Below are 27,446 nucleotides of genomic sequence, written 5' to 3' on the forward strand. Positions count from 1 at the left end.
AAAAAGGGCTCATTCGTCCTCCGCTGCTGTCCCTGATGTCAGCAAAATGTTGTCTCCTTCGAACAGAATTCATGCAAATGTTTATTTAGCAGCACTCTCATGTTTCTTTTGTTAAAGAACTAAGCTATATTTTCATTGTCTTATTTTATGTTTGGTAAATACCTTTTTCTCCTGTCCTTCCTGTAGCTACCATGGAAACAAGCAAAAATGCTTAAGATTAAATATTTTTAAATAGATTTTTGTGGTAGAAATGGTATCGTTCTTCAAAGTGTGTGCTGATACAGGAGATGAAGGTGAACGTTTGAGCAGTGGACTAAGGATGGCTTTATATTGCCTTTTTTGGATAAAAACATATTAAAAACACATTAGCTCAGTTAAGCACTAGGATTGACACCAAAAACAAAGCGAGCAAAGTATGTCTTTTCTGAAAAATCTCTAGTCCAAAGTGTTGAAGACTCTCCAAAAATAATAACTGGCATATCAATAAAATAAATATTAAATTCTAACTAATACTGATATTTGGGAAATAAAAGCCTTATCAACGCTCCTGTTATCACAGTTATTGTTTATTCCATGACAAGAATAGTGTATTTTAGTGACTCTTACCATTTCATTTTGCAGGTTGCTCCCTTTAAAATTAATAATCTCTAAAAAGAAATGTACCTTAAGACATGCTGTTATTTATATGCGGAGAATGGTGGCTTATTTACCCAAACATTAGAGTGATCCAAAATGTTCAGCTAAGCAGGAACACAAAATATGATATTATATTATGTAAATGGGTTTGTGATACGCTCTGCTGGATAATAACTTCCAGATGTCTCTGTAGCCAGGGGCTGAGTGATATCAAAGGCAGGTTGGCTGGGAGGGAGACGTGCCAGCTGGCTGGACTGGCTCCCGCTAAGTGTAGCGGAAGGGGGAAGCTGGTGTTTCTTCACACTCACTGGTTTTATTTGGGACCAGTGAAAAGTCAGTGGCTCGCAGCCCTCTTCKCACTAGCGGAGATGGGGCTTGGGGGCGATCCGAATCCCGCTCGCCCTTTTCCGTCAGTGAGTTGGTTTTTGGTCTCTTTCAGGACCAGGGATGGAGTTTAGCCCACGAGTCCCGGCGAGGGAAATGCTGACGAGCGCGGGCCGGAGTGGCCGGAGTTCGGGACAGCTGCTGGCTCGGTGGGGCTTGGGCCCCGGCTGGTTTTACCAGCGCTAAAAGCAGCTAAGGAATCTGCCTGAGTTTTCAACTTCATGGCATAAAAGGAATTAGAACAACCTCACCTTTTGGGAGTAAAATCTGCTAAACCGGGTTGCCTTTCAAGTCTGGAAGTCCCTAGTGGTGTGGACAGATGTCCGCTCCTGAATGCAGCAGTTATATCCGCCGTCATTAAATGCAGCGCAGGCCTGGAAAAGGGTGCAAATTTACTCCCTTAAAATCCTGCTAAGGCATTAAATCATGCCGAATCCAAATTCATAGCAATTTTACATCGCAGCATGGTCTTTTCTCCTGCTGTTTTTCTTCATCTTGCACTTTGTAATCACTTCTCCTTCTTTCACTTGGAGATTGGCGTCTGTTTTGGTTCAGCTGTGTTTCGCCATCTYGTCCGTATCCTAAAGTAAGTCGGGCATAATTACTAGATTATCTGGGCGTTTTGTCTCCTCCTGTACCGGTGTGCGTATCRCCGCGGTTTTCGCTCGGCCGTCCCGCGCTCGGTGCGCGGCCCCGCTGCGGAGACCCGGCCGCGGCTCTTCAGCAGAGCGGAGCGCGTGGCCTCCCGACGCCTTCGGGCGAGAGCCGCTTTCCTTGGCTTCTGGTTTTTCTGCCTGAAACCGGAGACCAGTCAAATCATGCGGTGTCTTCCAGACAGATGACTCCTGACAGGCCGTTCTTCCAGTCGGATGTGTGCAGAGCTTGACGYGGCGATAACATAGGCTGCAGCCGGCGTGCTGCTTCGGGGCCGCTGTCGCTGGACCGAGCGCGGCTGGAGCAGATCTCRGCACGGAAACGGCCTTTTGGAGGACGGGGGTGCGGGGAGCGGGTCTGTGATCGCAGCAACCCGGTGATGAAGGCACTAGCTGCAGACCAGGGAGTTCATAGACCTGCCTCGGTTTTGCTGCAAACTCAACATCCGCTCTCCGTGCGTTAGAGGGTCATRGCAGCTCTCGCAGGCGGTGGGAGGGAAACAGCCCTGCGGCGGCAGAGCGCCGGAGGTGCCCGCTTGGCTGCGGTGCGGACGGAGGCAGCTCTGCTCTGCTGACCCGGCGGAAGGCAGCGCAATACTTCATTTTTTGAAATTCTCTGCCTGAGATTCTAGGAAGCATATGGCTGGTAAGGCCAGGAGAAAGGAGCAGTTGTTATCTCAGTGAAAACTGTTATCAGCAAAAATAGACTTGGAAGCTGTATTTTGTAATTAATTTAATTTAGTGTCACGTTCTGCTTTTGAGCTGAACTCATCCTTGCAAACTCAGAAGCATGGGAGAGTTTTCTGGGGCTCGTGGTTAGTTGTTGCTGCTATTCCAGAGTTGTTCTTGGATGTTTCAGTCAGAAACATGAATAGTTCTGGCATTTGTGCTCACCAGACTTTGTTACTGCATTTGTCTCACAGCTTTTAAACAGCAGAAAACATGTACAACGTATTTAAACAACATCAGAGAAATTAAGGTCATGAGAATGCATCGTCAACAAATGAAGATAAAAAAGAGCTGTTGTTTTAAAAAAGTGTTGTTGCAAGACACTTTGAAATTCTACATCCCGAATTCAGAGTCATGTTGATGATTTATTCTAATGTAGGAAAACATCATCAAGAGTGACAAGCAAGCTAGTCACTGTCAAGTCACCTGCCAGCAAATATTTCATAACGACTAAAAAGGCTGGTACTGCCTTGCTGAGCTGACACTAATTATTTCARTATACATGGAGCTTTGGGATTCGTGTTAATTCTCAAGTCTGTCTTAGTTCAGACTCATTCCACTGTGTAAACTCAGCAGAGCACAAATTATTTGACCATCCTTTCATAATTTGTCCCCACGCTCGGTGGCAATTATATAAACTGATCCAAATACCTGCTTTCAGAGGAACCCCGTTTGGGAACCACAAGCCAATTAAAAAGTAAGGGGGGGGATATCCACCTTTCTGTAGCTGGTGTCTGGGAGTCTGCTTCCTGTTGAGGTTGGTTTCTGGGTATCTTCTTTAGATAACATTGTTTCCATCAGTGTTGAGAAAAGATGAGTTTCTGGTGGTAAAGCAGTCTTTAGAGGAAGACTCTACTAGATGTGGCACATTACATCCCGTAGGAAGGATGACTTCAATGATTCCTACCCATATCCTGAARATCCTGAGAGAGTCCCCTGCAGCCATAGCATGATGCTGTTTCTTTGTTCATTGCGCACTTAAGTGAATATTTTTAGAATAACATCTAAATATTGAACAGCAGTGCAGTGATCTTGCAGCAGCTCGGGGACTGTGCTTGTTAGAGGTGTATAAAACAGCAGTCAAGCAAACACAAAACACCAGTCACCTCGGCGGCATGAATTAGCATGAGAGGGGATTTGAAAAWCATAGCTCCATATGTGACAGGGAAAGACCATGCTCCTCTGTTTGGTGAAAATTCATCTCTGCTCAAAGCGGCTCATTTTTAAGGTTTGCTGTAAAAATAGCCGCATTTTTTACAAATGCTTCTAACTACTGCAGTGGGTGGATATTTGTGCGCCGCAGGTAATGCAGATCAGAGCCACGATCAAGCTGTGAGAATGGCCTCCTTGCTGTGATGTCTAGCTTGCGTCGGGCAGAAGGTCCGCGCGGCTCCAGAGCCGCCGCGCCGCTGCCYGTGCTCTTCAGCTCGCAGTTGACTGCCTGTTTCAGTGCACTTGCAGATCAACGACTGAAATGTATTAATAGATGGATTTATAGCTAACTGTAAGCTTCTAAGCAAATGTTCTCCCTCAAGTCAGTGCTTACAAGCGACTGCAAGTGTTTGTAGGGTGTTTAAGTTCTTACATTTGGAGAAGGTATAAAAGGTAGCGTGGCTTAGGACTGCAACCGCCTCAAAGGGAGGCTTTGCTATTTTTGCCTAGTACAATTYAGTTTTTTGCATTTTGAGTGGCAGGATCTGTGAGAATGGCTGAAAACTGTAACAGTGTGGAAATAATATTCCCACTGATCTTAACCTCAGATCAAGAGAAGGTAGCTTCTGATTTTGCCAACCTAACGAAAGTTTAAATGTTTTCTAGTGGAAGTGCAAGTCACCATATGGCGAATTTAAGCTGCTTTCACCGAGCTTGTCTTTGCTAGTTATCTTTTTTTTTTTTTTTTGGAGGGGGAGGACTTTTCAAAAGTCATGCCTGGAACTCTAGAAGACTACAGASTATTTACCTGCTTGGACTGGATAACCTTTTAAGAGCCTCTCAAATCTACATTTCTGTAGGGCATTCTGTAAGGCAGAAGTTTTCTGACGATGAACCAGCATCTTTAAATCCAAAAAAATGTTCCATCATTTCTGCTTTTTTTGCAGCAGCATTTTAATGTGACCAACATCAATGTTTGCCATGGGCAAAATCAGTAATTAAAAAAATACCTATAAAGAATGACTCAAAAGCACCCAATAATGAAAAAGAAAATTATTTACTGACTGAGATACATTACACTTCCCAAGCTACATGACTAGGGAAATATATATGGGATTGGTATTCAAAATCCAGCTCTTTAAAAAGGTCATTCCTCATGAAGCATTAAAAAGTTGAACTAATTCACCTTTGCAGCGGTGGAGCTGCCTGTGGTCCCAGTTTGTTGGCTTTGGCAGGATCCGTCTGCAGCAGCGCAGACTGGAGGTTTGCTGTAACCCTGTTAATGCCAATGAGCAGGGTAACTTCGCACCCAGCTTCACAGTGTGAACTTCCTTCACACCGAACCCACAACACAGACTGTAAAGGAACTTGCTTCTTTTTTTGTATTCTGGCATGTTGCATTTATTAGAAAATTGCAGAAACTTCTTTACCCCAATGTGCCACTAAAGCTCCCTGCAGCTGGTGTAATGAAGACGATATATTCCGGGAGGCATCTTGATTTGAGAGTGACAGCTCCATATATTAGTGAAAATGAAGTGGTACCAGGGTTGCCAATAAAACATATTGTGCCTTTGTGATGCAGAAATACATCATGCTAATAACAATAATTTTCACAGCTACATGTGACCGTTCGCACGCGGGGAAGCGCTACTGTTGGAGTAGTCCTAAGAAGCGGTGGAAAAACTAACTGGTTTTGCTTTTGTGTTTCCCAAGCAGCAAAAAGGAAGGAAGAGCGTGCCTGGGGAGGTCGCCCAGCAGCAAAGCGACACCCTATTGCCGTGGCGCCAGCACCAGAACRCCAACGGCCTCCGCCGGCAGAAGAGGGACTGGGTCATCCCCCCAATCAACGTGCCAGAAAACTCGAGAGGACCCTTTCCACAGCAGCTGGTTCGGGTAAGTTTAAAAAAAGAAATAGAAATAATAATAATGGTAAACCTGAAGGAGGTCTAGTGAAGCAATAGGTGCGGACCAGGCTTGGAGCACGGGCTTGAAACCCAGCCCCTGCGCTCTGCCTCCCGCATGCGAGCAAAGTTGCCTTTTGCCTGCTGCTGAAGCTCCTCTGAAGCGCGTGGTCCAAGCTCTGCCTCCCCGAGCCGAGAGCAGCCTGATGGCCTCCTTCCAGCCAGCACCCCAAGAGAGGCTGGCGTCGCTGCCAAGGTGGCCGCGTGCCCGCGCTCTCCTCCAGCCAGCGCCTGCAGGTGTGAAGCTGGGCCGGGTGACACCCAGCGCCGAGGCTGGACGCCTGCCGTCACTGCAGATGGAGCCTGGTCTTGGGCGCGTTGCTGGTGCCCTTCTTTGCAGGGAGCTTCACTGAGATCGAGTGTACCCGCGTAGGTGTTTTATGATGGTTACTGGATGAGAGAGAAAGGAAAGGAAGAGAAAAAAAGGGCATTAACAGACATATCGACATACCGACATTGATCGATCTATTATTGCTGCTGCTAAGTGTTAGCAAAATATAGATACCTGTTTCTCTTCCTTTTATGAGTACTGATTTCAGTTTTTGGAGCAGTAGAAAGATTAGCTGTGAAAAAAAGAACTCCCTGGCAGAGTTTTTAAACCCTTCATTTGGAAGAAAATGGTGACAATTATAAAATTTAAGAACTTATTTTGAGAAACTGCGGTGTGTAATTGGCATCACTCCTCAGGAAGTTMGCCTAGTCGTCTTGAAACAATGCCTGGATTAAAACAAATTGCCATCATTACCTCTTTCATACTGATTAGCTGATATTCTTCTGCACAACCAGTACCTAGGAGGAAAAACGAGCTTTGCTGAATCCTGCAGAAGTTGAGGTGAACTTTGCGATGAGTCATGTAATGACCAAAGGTGCATGTTCCCAATTCACCAAGTACTGGGTGCACTTGAATTGTCGATGTAATTTCTTTGTGCAAATTAGGGAAATACAGCAAGGAATGAAATAGTGCTAGGAGCTAAATCTCAAATGTTTTTGTGTCTGTTCTAGAATAAAAGGAAGGGAAGCCAAGGATTTTTGTGCGTTCAGCAGTGCTGAATATGGTATAAGCAATTAACGTTTCGGCCTTCTAAGCTTGGTTGAAGGAAGTATGTTAAGGAGAAGAACTTGATGTCTCAGAAATACTTTCATAAATGAGATTAATTATTTTGGTTAATTCCTGAATTCCTGTGAAAAATAAGCATGCTACTTGCAAAATGAGCTTGTACCCTATCTCCCTCCCTGCTGATTTCTTTTGAGCTTTGAGTAGAAGTGAGAGGACAATCTGACAACACCTTACCATGAGCAATTTATTGGTTTATAAGGACTGAACTCTCTGTGGCACTTCTTCTCCCTACAATCTGGAGATGAAACAGAAAGCTCCGAGCATGTGAAAGTCTTGTATTAATGAAAGTGGCAAATATTAATTTTTCTAGAGGAACAGAAGAACTGATATATTTATTACTTAAACTGCCATTAGCCTTGGAAAGGTGACCTAGCTGATGGAAACACAGAGCTCCCAGATTGTCACAGAAATTTATTCCGTGGTGATTTTAAAATATAGATGCTACAGGAAATGCTGAAAATGAAATAAAAAATGAGGTGGGAAGAGAAATGGTTTACAAGGGTTGCTTTCCTTTTCTCCTGATGTATGGAAAGTATCATAATGATCAGGAAGATCATGGCTTTATACAAATAGTGCAGCTTGGTTAAGCGTGAGAACCTTTGACGTTTCACGTTTGGGTTAAGTATTTTTACTCATCTGCAGCACCTGGCCCATTTGCTGGGCCTTGGATAGGGAGCTTGAGCGAGTCCTAGCGGGAGCTGCAGCTTTCCCTGGTAGACTTTGCTCTTTAGTTATCCAGGATAGGACAAATCGACATTTCTGAAGGCCAGTACTATCTGATTATTTCTATCCACATAATCTCCAGATTGCCGTGGGACATTCTGCTGTCTCTGAGAGCTAGGTAACAGGTTTGAGCTGATTTCTCATGCTTTCGCTCATTGGGCGATGAATATTTTCATGTCCATCTGCTTGCAAACTGGAGCAAGAAGTGCTCAAGTGAAGTTGCAGCATAGATCCCATTTATATGGAAAGAAGTTTGTCACAGTTTTCTCAGCTAGTTTTCATAAAGCGTTCAAAGCTAGCATTAGTTCCTGGACACTGAACTTTCTTTTGGTCCCAAGAGCCCTACTTGAGCATACCCTTTATAGGTGTAACTAATGAAAACCAGTCCCTCCATTATGATATCTTTGGTTCTGGTTAGATCCAAAAAGAGGAAGGGATGGCATGAAAAATCTGAATTTTAAAAAACCAGAAAGCCCTACCAGAAGTACATTTTCATAGTGCCACTTGCAGTTTGCGTTTTTATAGGTCAGACTAATTTGAAATGCATAGGGAAATCTTTCGGGTTCCCTCCTACCCTTGCTTCCTATTGTGAAGGTAAAAATTCCATTTTATGGAAGTTGATTAGTTACTTGTCAGTATTTTTAGCAAGGCTGTGCCTGAATGAAGTTTAAATCATAGCAAAGGTGAATACAGCTTGATGGGAGGCACATACCTCAAAATGCACCCCTAACTGGTTCAGCTGGGATCAACCGTCATTCTCTGCTCATTAAAGCATTTGATTCTGATAGAATACATTAAATGAAAAAGTTAAAAATGAAAAAAAAAAAAAAAAAGGGAAGAAGTCACAACATTATCCCTGCCAAAAAACCCCATCTGTTAATTACAGGGAGGGTTTTTTCTTTTCCAAAGGAACATCCGTGTCTGTTCATATGCATCAAACATACTAAGTAGGAAATATGTTTAGTAAAAATAGTATGTAAAAAATTAATGATAGAAATTTCTGATTAGATCAGGCTGCTGAAGAATTTTACTTATAAATGAAATAATGGACCAGTTCCTCAAATGGTGTAAATAAACATTACATGTAGAAGCTAAAAATAATTTTTCAATAGCATTAAAAATGTTGTGCAATTTTTGGTTTTGTCAGTGAGCTGATAATCAGTTATCAAATTTTATTGATATCTGCATATTTATTTTGCAAACATTTATGGATATCTTGCTTTTAATTTCTTTGTGCTTCACTTCCACCTTTGTATTAGGAACAATATTTTACATGCTGTGAAATATTTCACTGTAGTGAGGGTAATTTCATTACTAATTGTCAAGTACTCTCATATTATAGCTATGAGGTCCATAAAAATGCCTATTAAAATACAAAAACAAATGAAATCCCCCTCCTTCATCAAGCAAATGACTCATACAGCCACACTGATCAACTAAGATAATGTATCAAATAGTTGCTTCGTTTGCAGAGTACCCTATATTTTCCTTTCTGACTCATCCTCTTTAGCTACATGTGTAGCTAATTCTTAATTGTCTATTATCTAATTATCTATTCGTTAATCCTGTATTTAATCCTCCTTTGAAGTTCAGACAGGATCTTAAGTTTGGATCCATATGCAATAGCATCATCTAACAGGATTGTTGAGTCCATTTTCGAGACTGAAGCCTTGTCCATCGCGCTGGGCTGTATAAAAACGATTCATTTAAAAGTTAAACGGCTCTGTATGGGATGGCCGTTGGGCACGGCAAGGCTGTGTAACAAGACYCTTCCCTCAGCCCCTGTAACCATGCTCCTCTCTATGAACGCTCTGAACTTCCAACTTCACCTCTGGACACCTTCCAGAGCTCTTAAGATCTGGCTGTCTCTAGCTGTATCTTTGCTAGCCATAATTCTAAAATATGGATTTTACTCAAAAGATAAACAACTCAGTGTTCATTCTCATTACGCTGGTGAGAAAATCCATGAGGGATGACCGAGAGCAGGATCTTGGTGCCCGTACAAACTGTCTTGATTGCATGCTAGAGACACAGCATGCCCTCTAGTATCYGAACGCTGGTAATCTCAGACACAAGAATACTAGAAATAATCTAATGTGTATAGCAGGGAGTAAGAAGGAAGGATGCATTTTATATAAATTTAATCAGAACGTCTTGAAGCGGTTAGGAAGGTTAGTGGACTATAATAAACCCGAAGACTCTTTTGTTGCTCCTTAGGGGAGCTGCCGCTGATCGTCGAGGCTCGGTGTAGCACGGCAAGTGTTAAGGAGGCACGGGGCGTTGTGAGCGCGCTAGGAGCCGTGAAGYGGGCTCGTGGAGGCGGGTAGCGCCTGCTAAGCTGTGCAGTGAAATTGGGTATTTAATATGAAAAAAAATGATAGCACGCTCAAGAGCTCTACAACCTATTTGTGTGGCATAGCTCATTTTAGCTTCTGGTTCTCCAGAAGTCTGAAATCGCCGTGTTCGAGGTATACATCAGGTATCCCGTGCTGAGAACACCCCACAGCCTGGATAGTCAGCCCTTAACCCTGCTGTTTCCTTTGCCTGTCAGAGGGGTTGCAGCATGTACCTTAGCACTGTTTCAGATAGTTTTACCGTATGAAATCCCTCATGCATCCTGGATCAACCATATTGCTTACGGCTGTGAGATTGGCAGTTCAGCATCCATTAACTCCCAGCTGCAAGACAGATGGCATCTGTCGGTGGGTAAGAGAAGGTTTGTTGAGAAAAGGCCTTGCAAATGCTTCCCAAAGGACATCAGACTGTACTTTTCCTGAGAGAGATGCAGACAGCCTTGATTACAAATAGGCCTACATCTTCCTCGTTTTTTGTGCAAACGGGTGTTTCTTTTGCCTTCTCAACCACAAAAAAGAAANAAAAGAAAAGAAAAGAAAAGAAAAGAAAAGAAAAGAAAAGAAAAGAAAAGAAAAGAAAAGAAAAGAAAAGAAAAGAAAAGAAAAGAAAAGAAGAAAAGAAAAGAAGAAAAGAAAGGATGGTCCCAGCTCTCAGCCCATTTCACCTTTGGTACTGCTGTGAGCCTCGCCGCCTGAAATTTGTGCACTTCAGTCTCATTTGTGGCAGCCGGAGGGATGCGAAAGGTGGCGAGGAGATGGGGCCATTTCTGCAGCAGCAGCAGCCAGCCGGGTCGCTCTGCGGARCTGTTTAAAGAATAGTAGAGTCCAACAGCCCTCGGCTCTTGGCTGTGATTTCATGATACAAACCAAACAGAAAAAGATTAACAGGAAAAGGTTTTACTGAACCCGGGCAGATGTTGCCGCAGTCTCAGCCGTGCCTTGGAGGTGCGCTGCGTGTGTGCTGGTGCCAGAGCAGGACACCCCACRCGTTGAGTGCGTGGTGAAAGACGAGCTGCTCTCTTGGCGTGTCTATCCGAAGTTTCTTATAAACAGACAGTTTAGAGTAGATTCCTAAATATATACCACAGTATTCGTAAAGCTACCGTACTGCATGCGCCCCTTCGTTTGCATTCTCCCTGGAAATACGACTGGGTGTCGTTTCTAACCCTCCTATCATTTCACAAAAATAGCAGGCCAGATCCTGATGTAAATTCATACATCGCTGCCAGAGCTGGTGGGGCAGCACCAACATACACCACTTGGGAATCTAGGTCAAAAAAAGCAGATGCCCAGTGCTTTGTGGGCTTCRCCCGCACGCACGCACACACACAGCGCTATGGATTGAAAAGTGCCGCTACAGCATAAATGCTCCATTTGAAATTCTCTTACAACAGCATTCAAGCCTATACTGTAATTATACATATTGTATTTCCTTGTATTCAGACCCATGGGGAATTTATATTGTCCTTGCTAAAGCCAGAGGGACTGAAGGAAAGCAGTCATTTAATGATTCAGCTGTCTTGGGCTCTATGATTTAATCAATCATATGAAAGAAATTTTTAGATTCTTTGTGTTTAGAGTTCTCTTGTCTGAGCAGAAAATGTTCCCTTTTTGAATTGCTTTAATAGCTGTATTTATGCAGCTGAAAGTTCCTTAAGAAATGAAAGTAAAATCAAATTGCTGAGAATGCCTAGATAATTTATCGGAGAATATTCAATTAGAATATATTAATATTTTAGATTTCCATCATTAATTTAATATTCAGAGATTTAATTTAGTCGTTGAATTGCTGTAGTGCCATGCGTGGGTAGATTGTTAGGCTGAGTGCTTAAAACACCTGCCACAAATGGGTGACTCTCACTTTGATTCCCAAGAGCACAAATGCTTTTCTACTGACATAAGTCTTGCAGCGAAAGCTCAGACACTAAATCTTGCCTGTGCTCTGCATTTTTTCTTAATTGCAGAATGGAATAATACAATCTTCTAGCAGAAAAAAGTGCAAGAGCCTTACTTATTTATGTCTTCAAATCTTGATAGAGGGGGAATTTGGTGACTTGTCATTCTGAATTTGGCAACACATGGCTGAAGAATTTCATTCTGCCTGGCCTTGCTACTGCTCAGGTAGAACCTCCATAAGTCAGATCAGGGCTTTAAGGAGACTGAGACTTTGCAGACCAATATCAAGAACTCCCAATGCCCAGTTCAGCTTAAATTCCTGCCCTGGAGATGTTGCCATTTTCTAAAATACTTTGGAAATATTAGCATGAGTGAAAAAAATACTAACTCCTAAAATGCTTTGTGGTATGGAAGTGATAAATTTCCATCAAATTCCCAGTTGCATGAAAAAGGGCTAATTTTAAATATGCCTTAGAACATAAAAACTGGGATTTCCAGAGGCCATTGGCACTATGCAACTTTGCTCCCATTCAAATCAGTAAGTCCCAGCATGAAATTTCAGAAATCTCCAAATTCATTGATAGTATTTCTGGCTTTCTTCAGGTTCATGCAGAACCTCAAGATGTTACTTTTTTGTTTGATTGTCCTGTAGTATAGATTAAAGTCAGGTCAGGGTCCAGGAACCATGATCACAGGATCAGCGTTGGTGGTTGGCACTTTGTGTCTCAAAACTTGCTTCCGTGTGCATGGATGTTTGCCTGATGTTCGTACAAATCCTGGTCAGATCTGTGCTAATACACGTTCCTGGAAAGCAAGAGCAACGGGTGGGTACCAGTTTTGCAAGTGTGAATAACAGAGAAGCTACAAAGTCTGGAGGACAGTGAAAGTTTGGGGTACGGTCAGTCAAATGGGGAGGATGCTAGGGTAAGAGACTGTTGGTCCRACCTCATGTAATGCAGTGTTTTAAACTGTTTGGTAGTCATTTAAAGTTCTCAAAATGCCGTACAGTGGGATGTATTGACAGGTATTTGTAATGATAGCACCAATCGCTACTTTTTTAAAAATAAAGCTGTGTGTCCATGCGCAGGGTGCTTTTCCTGGGGAGTCAAAGGTGCTTGTCCACCCCGATGCAGCAGCTATGCAGCAGCTCCCTTCCTTTGCCCGCTGTCGGTTGATTCCTTCACCATCACACCATCTAGCCGTTCCCTTTTTCCTCCTGCAAGGAGTTCACCTTGGGAACAGAAAAAGTAGGAAGCACAGATGGATAAGTACCCTTCGCCTTGAACTGCCGTGTGAGGCATACTGCAAAGAGTTCATCAATCACTCCAAAGAGTGTTTAGCTGCAATAGCCCATTGCACATATTGCAACATATCATTACATCCCCATCCTATACAGAAAGTGAGATAACTGTAATAGTCGCTCAGTATGGCTGTCATTATGTGTAGAGGCAAAGACAGGAAGGCACAGTCAGAGCTAACGCATGCTGCTCATGAAAGCTATCGAAAAATCGGTAAAGACAGAGGGTACACAAAAAGAGTGGATTAATCAAGATTTGGTTTTGCTCATGACTTTCCCACCTAAAAAATAATAATAGTAATGAAAAAAAGCTAACACATAAGCAAAGAACTTGCAATCTGCCTCTTTTTTTGGAATAATTCATTATTTAACACTCATCACCCACATTAGTAATAGGTTTCTGTGAGGCTTGGCTTCCTGGATGAGTTGAAATGGAGTCCTGAAGAAACAGTGGAGCTGTGTGGGTGTGAGTTTGGATTTGCAGAATGTTGGTGCACATATAACCTTGACAGCTAGGCTGTTGCTGAAATTCACTGTATTAGGCTGGAATAACATAGGAAACAAAAAACCCATCCGCCTTCTCCCCCCCCCCCCCGCCGCCCCCCTCCCATACTATTGCATATGTTCTTTTTTGTCTGTTCTGCTAAAGAATTAAATTCAGCACCCTGGAATTTCAGATGTCAGCTTTTAAGATTTCAGAGAATTTACTCTTGGGCTAATTTTAAGCTTTCACTGCTGCAGTTAATTGTTTTATTTATAACTGCTGAGATTTTCAGTGATAAAGGTGTCACCATCTAAATCCTTTCTCAGCTGTCTCTAATGCAGGCTGACTGAGAAGTGTAAGCCATGGTTAGATGATGGGGCAGCAAAGAGTAGTTGTATAGTAATTTGCCACTGTTTCATTAAAGACCTTGATTCTTTCAAATTTGTTCTTTCCCAGAACTCTTACCATATTTTTAATAATTATCATATTTCTGATAACATTTTTTTTTGTTGCTAATTTTCTTAAAGAACTCTTTTTTCCTATCCGAACAGTTCGACAGATTACAGACAAACAAAACCTTGGGTAATATGAAGGGAAACATTTTGCTCAAGGCAGTTTGGGTATCTGCAGATGGTACTGAACATTTGGCCCTCATTCAGCAGAGATTTTAAGCACATGCCTAAATTTGAGCCTTTAAGTAATTCCAATGGCTCTTCTGAGTCTATTTAGTGACTGAAAACCAAGGACTTGAATAGTGCATTGCTGGATGAAGACCAAACAGTCAACATTATGCCTCTTTGGCCATACCTGTAGTTTTTCTTGCATTTTGTGTTTTACTTTCATTCCTCTGCATGCAGCGCAAGCCCACTCCCGGACTGATGCATGGCCACATCTTCGCATATGCTGTGCAAGCGTGTTCCCTTTTCTTAATAGGCGCCGAGGCCGAGAGCTGCCCCAGGCAGAGGTGGTCAGTGAGGTGCAAGCCCTGCTCTGCATCTCCGGATGGCTGGAGACGGGGCTGGGAGAGCAAGGAGTGTCACTACTTAGAGCAGAAGTAGTCACAGACTTTTAAATGCAGCGGTGCTGGTAGGCATTGCTGGGACAGTTCAGCTTCCCGGTTTCCTTTTTTTCACTCATAATCTCCACTCATTTTAATCAAAACTTGAAATGGCCTGAAGATGTATTTGCATCTGCACTYGGGTTTTATAGCCCTTTCAGGCTGTTTTGCAGTTGACTTATTTGTTAGATTGGTGCTTTGAGGCTCTGTGAGCGGCAACATTTATTTAAGTGAAGAAGCTAATTTTATTCTGGTAAAAAGTAGGTGGTTTCAGAAAGAAGAAATGCTATGCAGGCTCATCGTTTCTGTCTCAGAGAGGAAAGCCACGTGCTGTCTTGTGAAATGACTGGATGTGAGGCCAGATCTTTGCCCTGGTGATAGAGCTGGTAACATGCTCCACTAGCAGCCTCGGTCTGCTATCAAACCTCTTGTTGAGTAGCTTCAAGAGCAAGGGGAGAGCTTCAATTCACCAGAGTGCCCTGCTTACCGGGACAAATCCTGTGCATAGGGCTGTTCAGCTCTATTTCCAAGTTAGCATTGAAATGGGGTGGCTAAAAGGCAGACTATCYAAACGCACTGTGAGCTATTCAGAGTTACTTCTAATATAACATCACCGAGGAGAGTTTATTAGGAGAATAAGGGAAAGAAATTAAGATGAAAGGTCCACACTAAAAAGAGTTGTTGGTTAATCCATAGCTCTCCTAAGGGACTTTTGTTTGTTGGAAAACAAAAATAAATGTTTGGCCATCTTACATTTTCGATGGTCTGGTTTGCAGTGAAATGATGACACAATTTACTTACCAGTAAATACCATTCAACTGCATCTAACACAAAAAAATTAGAGTAGGAGAATCAGACATCATCAGAACATAAATCTTTTATGGAAGATTATAGCAGTTATTTATTATTTGAAAGCAAAGAATGGAGAAGCAAGGTGGCAGTTTTCTTTCAGTGATGGGAAATACACGCTCTAATGTCTCCAAGAAAAAAAAATACTGCACCAAAGCGTTCACATTCAGCTTGATGGAAGAAACACTATTTGTTAGCATCTGTTTTTGCAGGGAAACTCCTGTTAAGAGAGGAATTTAAATATCGGAGGAAGCATTTCCAACAACTGTCTAGGTTTACCGAATATTTTTCAGACAGTGTTATGTTTATGGTGCAGATTTCTGTATGCTAAAGGAAAAGGCAATTCAAAATTTATGAAACAGCTGCTGTGTCTTTTGAGCACCTAAGGGACAGAATGACACAACATACATGTATTTCTGAAGTCATTAAAAGAATAAGAACTTTCCGTTATTCCTTTTGAATCAAAACTCACAGTATCTGCAAGTTTTAAAACAWTTTCTTATAATTTTTTAATTAGACATGGATACAGAATTTAACATTCAGGTATAACATGCTATCTGGAAATCAACTGGTTTCCTCTCTTTACCTATCCATCCAGTTGTTAAAATGTCCCCCTCCTTTTCTTTTTAACCTCTTGTTCCTAATGAGACTTCCTCCTTCTCCACACGACTCTCTATGTAAGCAACCTTAGCTCCTGATTAATCAGTAATTAGGGAAGGAGTCATACTGATTTCAAGTCTCTAGTATCTTACTCTCCAAGTGAAATTCAAGACCAAAATCTAAAGGAAAGCCATAATGTCAATATTATGTCATGCCTAAGCATGTGATGATAAAATCGTATCGGAGTCAGACCAGGCACTGTCTGTTTGTATAGGCACAAATCTCTCCTGCGTGGTATGTGGTGTAATGTGATCACAGTTCTTTTCCACAGCTGCTTTCCACACGCATCCCCCATTATTGCCTTGCTTTGCCATGACTGGCATACAATGTTTCGGCTTAAAGTTTACTACGCCTCTATCATCTTAACTGACAAATACTGTTTCACTACACTTTATGTTTGCTGAGCAGATAGGGCCTAATTCAAAATTTAATGAGCCCTCATTAACCTCGGTGAGCTTTGGATCAATCCCTTATAGTCTAATATTGTAATAATACCAGGGTATTATGGAGTTAAAAGCTACCATACTGTGGTCTGAGGATAAAGTGACTGCAGGCGTGCAGCTTAATGGGGTATTAATTGGATAGAGGGTATTCATAAGTACAGAGCACAGAGTGCATATATTGTTGAAAGAGCAGAATAAATGCTGAATGGTATGATCTTAAAGTAAGGAAAACCTTCATTTCGCTTTACATGAGTCTTCGGTATAATTATGCATCCGGCACTCACGGAGTTAATGCAGATTGGCCCAGGTTAATGGTGCTGTCGCGTACAATTCGTCGTCTTCCCTATTGTTAYCCTGTTCTAAAGCTCTTCCTGCGCTGGCTACATCAAAACCACTTCTTGAGAAGCAGAGCGGTCCACAAAGGTGGTAGCGTTGGAAGAGATTCATCAAAGGGAGCTGCTAATTGCGCACGCCAGCTTTTTCATTTCTCTTTTTCTTGCCTGGGATAAGGTACTTTCAACACAYCATTTAAGATAATCTGAAATGCCGTGTTGCCCGAGCCCCTCATGCCGGTGTGGCTGGGGTAAGCGAGCCGTTGAGGCCAACTCTATTTCTACGGCTTGCTCATAATGTCAGCTTGAGGCTTTGCCAATAGATCTGCAGCCAGGCACGTCAAAGCAGCCTATATCGAACATTTCATTCTTATTTCTTCTTTATACCCTGCCCTGATTTAAAAAGGACTTCACTCTTGGAAATACTGTTTTTATTAAAAGCCACAAATAAGTGATGCTGGGGACAGGTATCTAAATTGGCGAGGAAGGTTGAACATACTGGGACTGTACACGGAGCTGCTCGCGAGTCCCCGTCTGCCGTGCGCTTTCCGTGGTCCTTTAATGCTTTCCCTTCGCTCTGGTCGTGCGGAAAGCCTGGCCGTTAGCGGGGCTCGCCAGCCGAGGGCTCGCTACCGCGGCGAGCGGAGTCGGCGCCCGGGCCGTCGCCGGCAGGAGCCCGCGCGGAGCCAGCGCCGCCGCTGGCCAGCCTCACCCAGACCGCCCGGCTCTGAGGCGGGGGCGGGCGCGCGGCGGTGCCGCRCGGGGCTCGCGCTATGTTCTGCGTTTCTTCGAGGCAGGAGCGCTGCAGTGACGGGAGCTGCATCTAGACCGTGGGCGGCGGGCGGGGGAAGATCGGCAGAGCCAGGAGCTAATCCTGGGTGATTCGGGTTCCCTGACGGGCCGGTGGCAGTGAGAGGCCCGAGTACCTCAGCAAATCCTGCCTTATGCCTGGGTACCTTTAAAGTGGGGATCTGAGGAGCTTAGGCTCATTTTCCATCTCTTCTGTGTCAGGAGATAGGCCCTTAGGATAAAGAAGGAATCTGGGACTGCTCCTTCTTGACTTTTTATCCTGTTTCAGTTTTGTAAAGGTAAAGGCCCTTAAAAGAAAGAGCGCAGCGGTGCGGGAGCATGCGGAGGGCGGGAGCGAACCTCAGCCTGGAGCCGTGGAGCCGCTCAGCGCCCTCCCGCTCCTTCCTGCTCGCGCAGGGCCTTGCTGGGCCCAGCTTTCCGCCGGGCCCATTCCGGCTGGTTTCGCGTTGGCTTTTGCTGCGTCACGCAGCGGTGGGGCAGCCGGGCTGCCACCGGGCCTTGGGGCCGCCGTCGGCAGAAGGAATTTCATATTTTCACGTCAGTGYTTCATCAAGGGAGGAGGACAGATTCTTTTCATCTATTTATCCTGGATATTCTCTGCGTGTCTTGCTTTTTTAAAGAGCTATTCCTTCCCTTCCGTGAAGCCACAGATTCAGCAAGTGCTGTCTTTCCCCCATGCAGCCAAGTGCTTTTCCCTTCACRCTGGCGACAAGTTGCTTTTTCTCCGTATAGCTAAGAGAAAAAGAATAATCGCATTTGTAGCCATTACAGATATATTTTCTGGAAACCCCCAGTACCTGCTAACTAAAGCAGATTCTGTTTTATTTTTAAGCAAATGGCTGTATAACGGTGTCCTTTCACCGTGCCAGCCAGCCCATGGCCCTCAGCACCAGATCTTACACGGGTTTTCTGGGTGCGTCTCATTTGCCTAAATACCTGCCTTGCCTCTTCCGTGTCTCCCGGCGTTCCCTGTGCTCCCCTTAGGCCTGTCTCCTGTCCAGCCATTTCGTGTTCTTACCTACTTCTGCCTTCACGTTTTCGTTTTTGGTGTTCAGCGTGCCTGAGCGCTCCTCATACCGCAGTGGGGTACCATCGGTCAGCTTAAATCTCTGCTATATCTAGTTCTTGCATCTTCAATCTCCACTCCTATTACATCCCAAACCTTTCTTCTCAGTCATGAAAGTAAGAAGTACTAAAAAAAAAGAAAAAAGAAAAAGAAAAAGAAAAATTTAGTGTACTAACAGTGACTCCCAGCATTGCGAACATAAATACAATGTAATCTGTGACACAACCTTCAGAATTCCCACAGTCTTTTCTCCTTGGACTTACATAGTGGTTAAATGTCACCTTTCCAAAATTTTTAAAGGTTGCTGTATTTCCTTATGGGACAGTGTGCGTGGAAGCATGGACATTTTTACAGCTGAGTGTGTTGCTTTAAGAGTTGAATCACAGTGTGGGAGATTTCATTAATTTTTTTCATTCAGACTTTTTAGCTGTGCTTTTATTTATAATCATGTATCTGTTTGATTGAGAAAGATGTTTATCCATTCAATTCGATGATGAATGATCAAGAAGAAAGTGTGGACAGGATGCTTTTAGAGCCTTTCAGCCCTTTAGTTTGTATCCACTTATACTGATAGCTAGGGCTGGAAAATGGAATGTGAATCAGAGAAAACATGGGAAATAATAGGAGGAAAATGCAGAAGCCATTTCTGATGAGTTATATTAAACCCAAAGATCTTCCACTTCATAGAGAAATTATTTAAGTTTCATGCAGCTTTTGAGATTATGACAAGCTGAACAACTTGTTCTGGCTTGGTGCTCAAGCGCCATATGGTACTACTTCAGCAATTTGATGTGATATTATGAAAAAGAGTGCATGAGTAGTGAAATGTTTGGGGGGGTTGTATCGTATTGGCCTTCTGCAGTAGACATTAAAATGAATTCCATTTAGAGTAAGGGAAGAAAAAACCCAGACCTGCAGGTTTCAATGGCATAATTGCAGCAAGCAAAGGGAGAATGAATTTGTGGTGATTAGGCAGCCAGTTGCTAACAGAATCCCTTGGACAGGTGGAAGCTATCAATAATCCAAAGGCCAAGCTTTCTATTTAGGTGTTCTCCGATATAATGCTAATATCAGCTTTAAGGAAAATTCCTTGTATGCTGATTTTCCATGTTCAAGTCTAGTGGTTTGCAAATTGTAATTGCTGTGAAAGTGGAAATTTACTGTGTGTGTGTATATAAAAATTTTAGGTTAAGCACGTAGTCTCAGACAAGTATATGAAAATGTTACAGTCAGCATAAAATCTCAATGTACTTTTTCAAAGAAGGAAGATCACTATTCCTTACGCTACTTTTCTACTAGTGATGGGAAGTTCCTTCCTGACATTGTGTTGCCAAAAGCATTTAATGGGTAGCAGAAAGTGAAGGTTTTTGCAGAATTCTGGAAGATGAAGTAATATGGACAAAAATATCTTTCAGATCACTTTATTGAAGTAAGCTATCATGTATTTACTTACTCTTTCGACATCTGTAATATGGATGTGCAATACAGTTTATACATTGATTCCCCATGGGGTTTAGGTAATGCTGTAAATTTTGCTCGCAAGTACCCATATAGTGCATAATTGATGAGTCTTTAATAATATTCTGTATTCTCATAGCACCTTTTCATTCAGAATTTCAGAGAACCTTTAAAACCCACTAGAGGTGCTATTAGTAGATGGAACGTTATAATTTCCTATTTACAATTTAGTCTTGCTTTTCTTTCTTTAATAACTCTTTCAAAAAGAGGTTTCGAGGAGTGTACAGCAGATTATTATTCCAATTCAACATACAGGTAAAATGAGGTTCAGATGAATTAATGGSCTTTTCACAAGGTCACGGATAGTAGTGGCCGATCTAGCAGGAAGTGGGAAGTCCRATGTCATTCGAAGCTAGTGATCTCTTCCAGCATGTTGAAGATCAATTTTTGGTGAATTCTGTACATATAGAAAAATGTGCTTTCTAAACATGTGTAATGAACTTTGAAGGATTTGATACTGTYGTTTGTGTAAATTGTACATCTGGAGAAGGGCAATAGTGAGAAATGCTGAGCCGGGAGTGATGATGGGGACATGTTGGCACRTGGCCACAGGTGAGTGCAGAAGGGTCCAAAAGGCTGGGAGAGCTGAGGGCTGGGGACTCRTCTGCCCAGGCCAGGGCCCCGAGAAGCTGGCAGGAGCTGCTGGAGGTGGGCCAATGGCAAAGGCTGTCTGCACATGTGTGGCTCCTCTTGTCGTTCCTGTAGCTACAGGTCTTGACCTGCTGAAAGAGATCGAAGTTGAAACTTTGACCTGGCAGCTTAGAAGTTATTGCTGTTAGGTAATTTTATCTTCTGTCTGTTTTCAAATGTAATTTAAAATGGACCAAAAGSGATTCCCTGGCCTGTCCAGAGCAGAGACCCTTGAGGAGAGGTTGTGTGTCAGCCATGCTCAGGTGCCAGCTGAAGAAAGATGAGCCTGGGGCTATTGCTGTTGCTCTTGAAGTTCTTGTCCTTGAAGCCAACAAAAGGTCTCCTGACCCTGGCGGTGTAAAGGAGTAGTTATCACATATTCATCAAGACCTTTGTCTGTGTRCCAGCCCCAAGGAAGGAAGAAAGTCTGTTCTGTGGACGACAGGTATGATACTCTGCCAAGGTGTGGGGTGGCAGAAAGAACTGACTTTCTGCAGCTATTTGCACAGAAAATTGCTGCTGGACCCCATGTCTGTGGCCTGCTGTGGCTTCAGAGATCCTGCCTTTGTGTGTGTCCTGTAGCCAGGAGAGGCCTTGGCAAGGACAGCCCTGGTAAGTGCAGGTGCCGGGCCACCATGAACCCATGCACAAGCTGTTTCTATCCTGTCCTGACAGCCACAAGAGAAACCTCCCTTGTATCTATATCCTTATGCTTTAGTTTCCTTAACATGCAGTTAATAAATGCCTTTTTGATCAAAAAAAAAAAATAAGGACAGCTGGGTGTGAAAATTTGCACAAAAGCAGTCAGGAAATGTGGTCCGTGCATGAGCAAACGACTGGTTAGTCAGGTGTGGAGTTGGTCGCTTGGGTGTTTATCTGTAATGCTTGAGTAACTAGTTGTACTAAACGTGTCTCTTGAAAATTCGGCCCTAAGTTTCTCGGTCTGAATTAGAGCTATACTGGGAGAGTTGTGAGGGGCAAGTACTGCTTTGGACACAAGCAGTTCATTTGGAAAAATGTCTGATTTTTAAAATAATTTTCAGACAGTAATTTCTGGATGTTTTCCTGAATTTGTTTTTCAGATGGCTTTTGTTTTAGAACAGAGCTTTAGTTTACAACATATATATTGCCTTCATGCCACAGAGTTGACTGCTTTTCACTAGCTGTTTTGCATTGGTTTTCTACTCTGAGGAGTCCTTTCTTCTCAGTCTTAATATATTCCCAGTTGGAATTTAGTTTCTGAAACAATTCTGCATTGCTGTGGTGATATTAAGCAGTGTTATCCTTTTATGCATCATTCTGACACAGTGTGAACATTTTAACCTTTTCTTAATTATTAGCATTTCCATTCCTGCTGTTCATTAATCTACACTGGGCAAGGACCATGATGTGTCACCTGGGGATGCTGCTCTGTTGGCTGCTCAGCTCGTGCTCRGTGGAAGCCCTTGCCTACAGAGATTTTAGTGGGGCCTTTTGAAGTCTGAAGTTAAAAGTGATTTATTTATTTTGTAATGGATAGGTTGGCTTGCCGTCCTGGTGAGTTATCTCCTTTTGTTAAGCTCTTTGAAGCGCTAGATATGCTAAGATATTATATAAATCCAAGTAGCTGTTACTGCTCTTGAGTAGTAAACGGTGCATAGCATATTCATAATACGAGTACACAAAACCAATTGCAGCTGAATTATGGCTGACACCTAGTAAAATATAAAACAAGGAATTGATAGAAATTAAGCAGTAAATTCTCCAACAAGGTTGAGGTCCAGACTCTCTGTGGCTCCAGTTTTCACTTGCAAATTGAATCGTGGCTGAATACAGAGTTTTAGCTACCTGGCTTTTGTTCTCATGTATTAGTAGTACATGTCTCAGACTTAAATTCAAGCTGAATTGCAGACACAAACATTGATGCTGAGAGAGGCTAAATGATATGGGAAAAGTCAGAAAGGAAATGCAGGGTAGATTTGAGAACTGAACCCTGTCTCCCAAATCCACCAGTTTAATCTCTTGCTGCCTTACCTTTCTTGTGTTGCTCTTGAGTTTTTAAGATGTTTCTGATGGGAAACTTTTAAGTAGGATTGATGGGAAATCTCTATCAAATCTAGTTTTAAAAATAAAATTAAGCCAATTGGAAACTTTTTTTTGGAGTTTTCGCATTCCATACCATGATCATGATTACATTTTTTTCTAAAAGACCTGCAGTCTCAGTGGCCCCCAATATTTTAACTGAATCATTAAGATTGTTGTTTTTATGTAGGTTTTGTTTCGTTTTTCCTTAATTTTCTACTGATGAACAAAAAGCCCACTTTCTGAATATCTTTACTTTAGAATAAATTCAGGTGGTTCTCCTGATACACTAGTTAAGTTGCTATCTCTCAAATCCATTTGACCAAGGGTTTTCAAACCTTTTATAGTGCTAATTTAACCACTTTTCCTCTTGCTAAGAGTATAATACTTATAACTTTTCAGAAATCCAATACTGGGCTAAGTGTGCCCCCTTTATGTTGATGGTAAAGCTTCAATTGGTTCCACTGAAAACACAGTTCACTTCTGAAATTCTCATCTTATGTAAAATAATGTTTCTAAACTAATCAGGAATATTATCACATACAAAACTAGAGAACCTGCAGTTTGATTAAGAGAGAGTAATTTGCTGTATTCTAACCAGAATGATTAAAGTTTTCATACTCATCTAACAGCAGTTAAGCACTTGTGTAGAAGCTCGTATTTTCTCTGCCTGCATAAAGATTGCCCTAAGTGTCACAACTTTGTCCTGCTGCCTCATGTACAGATGCAGCAAAGACTCTACCAGAATCCAAACACCCGCTTTAATTTCCTTAAGGTTTATCTTCAGCCAAGCTGCATTTGAACAGCTTGCTGCATGCACGACTTCACCATGTTTGCAGCATGTTGCCATGCTTGGATGGCAGGAGGTGAGGAGAAGATAGCACCATGTGGTTGCATGCCCTTGACRGACAGGTGCTGTCTGACCTGCAACTCCGTGTTTGCATGCCTGATGTGCAGTGCTGCTGTGCAAATGTTACAATATCAGGTGTGTGGTAGTAAAGCAAAATTATTTTTAGATTTCTCAGTAACTGAGAAAGAGAGAAAAATGTGAATTTTGCACACTTCCTTTGCAGGCTGCTAGGACTGCACCTGCCAGCAGGCACTAATAGGGCTTAGTTCATTTGACTGAACGTTGCTCAGGGGAGATCTTGGGCCAAGTTTCCATTCTTGCCAACAGTTTCTTTCTCCACTTTAATTCATTAATTAGCAACTATACCTGTTTATATAATGAAGTGTAAGAGAGTTTTGATCAGTGTGCAGCTGTATGAAATGTCAGTGATCTCTTTATCAGACTAGAAATACTGTCTGACCAGAAAGTCTCCAGCATTTTGTGCCACTTTGTTTGACTCATGAAGTGGTGCTGTAGAAAAAAACCAATGCACACTTTCTACAGTGCAACATCCCAATGCTTATATATTTGAAAGTCAAAAAATTTAGTATTTTTATGCATGTAGTGTTTAAATTTAACTTGTGTTCTCAAATGAGATATTTTAATTCAGCTGCTCAGTTTTACTTGGAAATATGGAACAGCCATTCGATTACAAGTAAAGGTAGCTGGCAGTTAGAAATAACGTGTATAAGGCTGTCTTGCCTGGTGAAGCAGAGGTGCTGTGGCAGCACGCCAGTGCCAGAGGACTGGTCCCCTGTGTGTTTGCATAAGGTTGATGTGAAGTTGGCACCAGCAGGTGTGGAATATGGCCGATCCAAGCCGGAGTACTCGGGTGACAGAGTGGGTGATAGCATGCCAGGGTCCAGCACACACACGGGGATTTTTCCGGCATGAGCTGCACTGGTCGAGCACTGGACGTGCACATCTCTACTTCAGCCACTGCCAGCTGGAGGGAACTYGGAGCGAGTCCCTGTGGGAAATCTTTCTCAAACTATTTAGCCTCATCAGGTCCCTAACCAGTTTATGCTAAGGTTTACCTTGTTTTTAAGAGTGACCGTGACGGGTTTGGCATCTTTTTAATTAACTTTTTCYGGGGGTTGACTTCCTCATAAGTGAAGCACAGCGTATAATAACTTCGTTCTGAAATCAGAGCTTACACTGGGGTTGCGGTAATAAGATTCATCTAGGTGCATATGGATTTCTGAGATTTTGCTTGCTGAAAGATGTTGGKCTGGCAGCATGAAGTATATTTAGATGTTTGAGGGTTTGTTTTGCTTTTTTGTCAAGATCCTGTTTCCACTCTGATGAAATTGGAGATTAATTTCAGTGGATATTTGTATTCAGTTTTTAATCCCTTTTTGCTGAATGAGTGTTTCATTTCCTTCTGTTCTAGACTGATCTGTTGGAARAAATGAGAAAAAGAATTTGTATTTCCCTTTTTGGTAGCCAGCGCTCTATGTGGTTTGTCTGGATTTGCCTTTCAGGATAGAATATTTAAAGGCAAGAASTCCTGTCGGTGTCTGCGGAAGAGTAAAATCAAGCTTCTCCTGCAGTGCATTTCAAAGTGCTTCATTAGGAAACAAGAGYATTTTACATTCACATGTCCTAACCAGAATTCATTTTGAAGAGGCTTGAAGGCAATGACAAATAGAAGGGTTTTGTAATGTGTAACTCCGCTGAACTGCTAGCGTTCTGCAGAGACATCCTTTGTGCGAAGCTAAAAATGTCACAGGCTAGAATGCAGTCAAATTCCGAGGTTTTCCGTTAAATATATACTTCAAACATACGCAGTAGAACTGTGCTTTTAAATAAGTCAGACCTATCCCCTACAGATTAATTAGCAGTACAACACTTGATTTAAAAAGGGAGAAGACGSTGAAAGTGCCTGGTTTAAAAACTTGCCAAATGTCATGAAAATGCAGAGCGAGCCTCGCTAGCGAGCGCACTCTGCAAGGAAGGAGCAGGGTGGCCTAGAGCCGCACGAATGCCCCTGCTCCGCGCCAGCTCCTGGGAAGGGGGCATCACCCTTACAGGGTTCAGCGTGGTGTCCTCCTCCTCCCAGCCTCGCTCAGCCCTTCTTTCTCTGCTTTGGGGCTTTCAAATAAGTCWTTCCTTTTTCTTTCTTTCCATCTGGTGATTGTAATATCCCTTGGCCATCAGAGCGGGCCTGCGAGGASGGCAGAGCAAATCTATGCGCTCTAATCTCTGCCTTCCTACACCTTCCGACAAATCTTTACTGTTAGTCCGGAGGAAGGAAACAATATCAAACCAAATGCTTCAGCTTTGCGGAGGGTTTAACGTGCTCTCACAGTGACCTCCTGTGGAACAAACCCGACGCCTTGGTGCCCTGCGCAGGGGCACTAACCCTTCTTGGCTGCACTTCTGCACCTGCACAGCTTTGCGCTTGTATTCCAGCACATTTCTTTACATATCTCGGGGAAGGAGAAGCCAATTTCTTTCCAGACGGAATGAACTCTCACCTTTATAAAAGACGCCTCCGTTTATTGTTGCAGAACCGCAAGCTGCTTAGTCCGTGCACACTGGAGAAACCAGACCGAGTGCTTGCGCTCAGCAGCTCAAGTATCAAATCTTGTTCTCTGCATAATGGCTTTAATAAATGTTATATCAGTTTTAATATCGTGGGTATTTCATTTACAAGGTGATGATGTGTTTGTAGGGCATACAGTGCATTTCATTTAGCAGTTACATGCGCTGAGGGATGCATTGAATTAAATATTACTTTAAAATTAAATGATTTCTTTAATTCTATATACAGATGCATATTACATCTGATTCAAATGGTGATGTAACTTCTGTAACCTAGTTCTTCATGCAGTGTAATTTTTTCCATTACGTTGTCCGGTGAATTTTATGAGTGTTACTTGTTAATATGTTCATTTTTGTGCTATTTAAATAGAAAGCAAAGAATTCCAGCACAGTAACTGATCAAGCCGTGAAATTAGGTTTTGAGAAGCTTTAAAGAGAAATAGGGGTCTGTTTGCTTCTTTAGAGAACAGTTGTTCCCAAGGTATTGGCTTTGCTGTTGGGCAAGTGCCTGTTATTCTGGAGCTGTTCCTGGAAGGTGGTGTAGCAGCAGAGGTGAGCTCCTCCACAGCARTTCCTGGTCAAGGTTGGGAAAAGCAAGACATGGGGCACCCTCCTTTAGCAGAGACCACCTGAGGACAACGAGTGGGCAAGGCCATAGGAACATCTTGAATTGTGTAGGACAGACGAGCCCTTTAGCAGGGCCTCTCTTCATGTGAACGGTGCTGAGGCATTACCTCCGGTTAGTGCTCCCTGTTGACTGAGCTCTGGGGACTCTTCCCCATATTTGTCATACCTGTAGCCTGCTACGTTTGGGATGCACCGAGTGGTATTAAATTGAGGTCAGCTAGCTGAGAGCTTACCTTTTCTCTTGTACCTTCTGCCTTGTTTGAGAGTGCGTAGAAGGAGAAACGGAGACATTCAGTCTCTGGGCTACATGAGTTGCTCTTGTTGAGTCACTTGAAAAACACAGAAAAAGCCACATCATCATGGGGTTTCTTGGGCTCTGCTGCAGCACTCCAATAGAGTGCTGGTAAAGCAGTCCACAAGACTTCTCAAGTACCTACAGGCACAGTTTCTAAGCCCCTGAAAATTTCATTGCTATGTTGTTTGATATGTTATCCAACAGAATAAAATATTTCCAGTTAATGTTTTAAACATGTGCAGCACTCACCAGATAGCACAGAGACCAACAGCCAGC

The 27,446-nt window shown here is 42.8% G+C and overlaps 1 protein-coding gene across 4 annotated transcripts in view; it reads left to right on the plus strand.

The window, feature by feature from the left end:
- CDH4 (cadherin 4) overlaps window positions 1-27,446 on the plus strand; it is a 447,560-nt gene that overhangs the window by 284,720 nt on the left and 135,394 nt on the right. For 3 of the 4 annotated variants that reach the window (XM_085314135.1, XM_085314138.1, XM_085314137.1), the window contains exon 3: window positions 5,268-5,447. In XM_085314135.1, coding sequence (XP_085170261.1) covers window positions 5,268-5,447 — 180 coding nt within the window. The remainder of the gene's footprint in view (window positions 1-5,267; window positions 5,448-27,446) is intronic. The other variant, XM_085314136.1, reaches the window with a different exon arrangement.

Source organism: Rhea americana, unplaced genomic scaffold (assembly GCF_003343005.1).
Source record: "Rhea americana isolate MKP2758 unplaced genomic scaffold, rheAme1 scaffold_4, whole genome shotgun sequence".
In the NCBI taxonomy this organism is placed as follows: Eukaryota; Metazoa; Chordata; class Aves; order Rheiformes; family Rheidae; genus Rhea; species Rhea americana.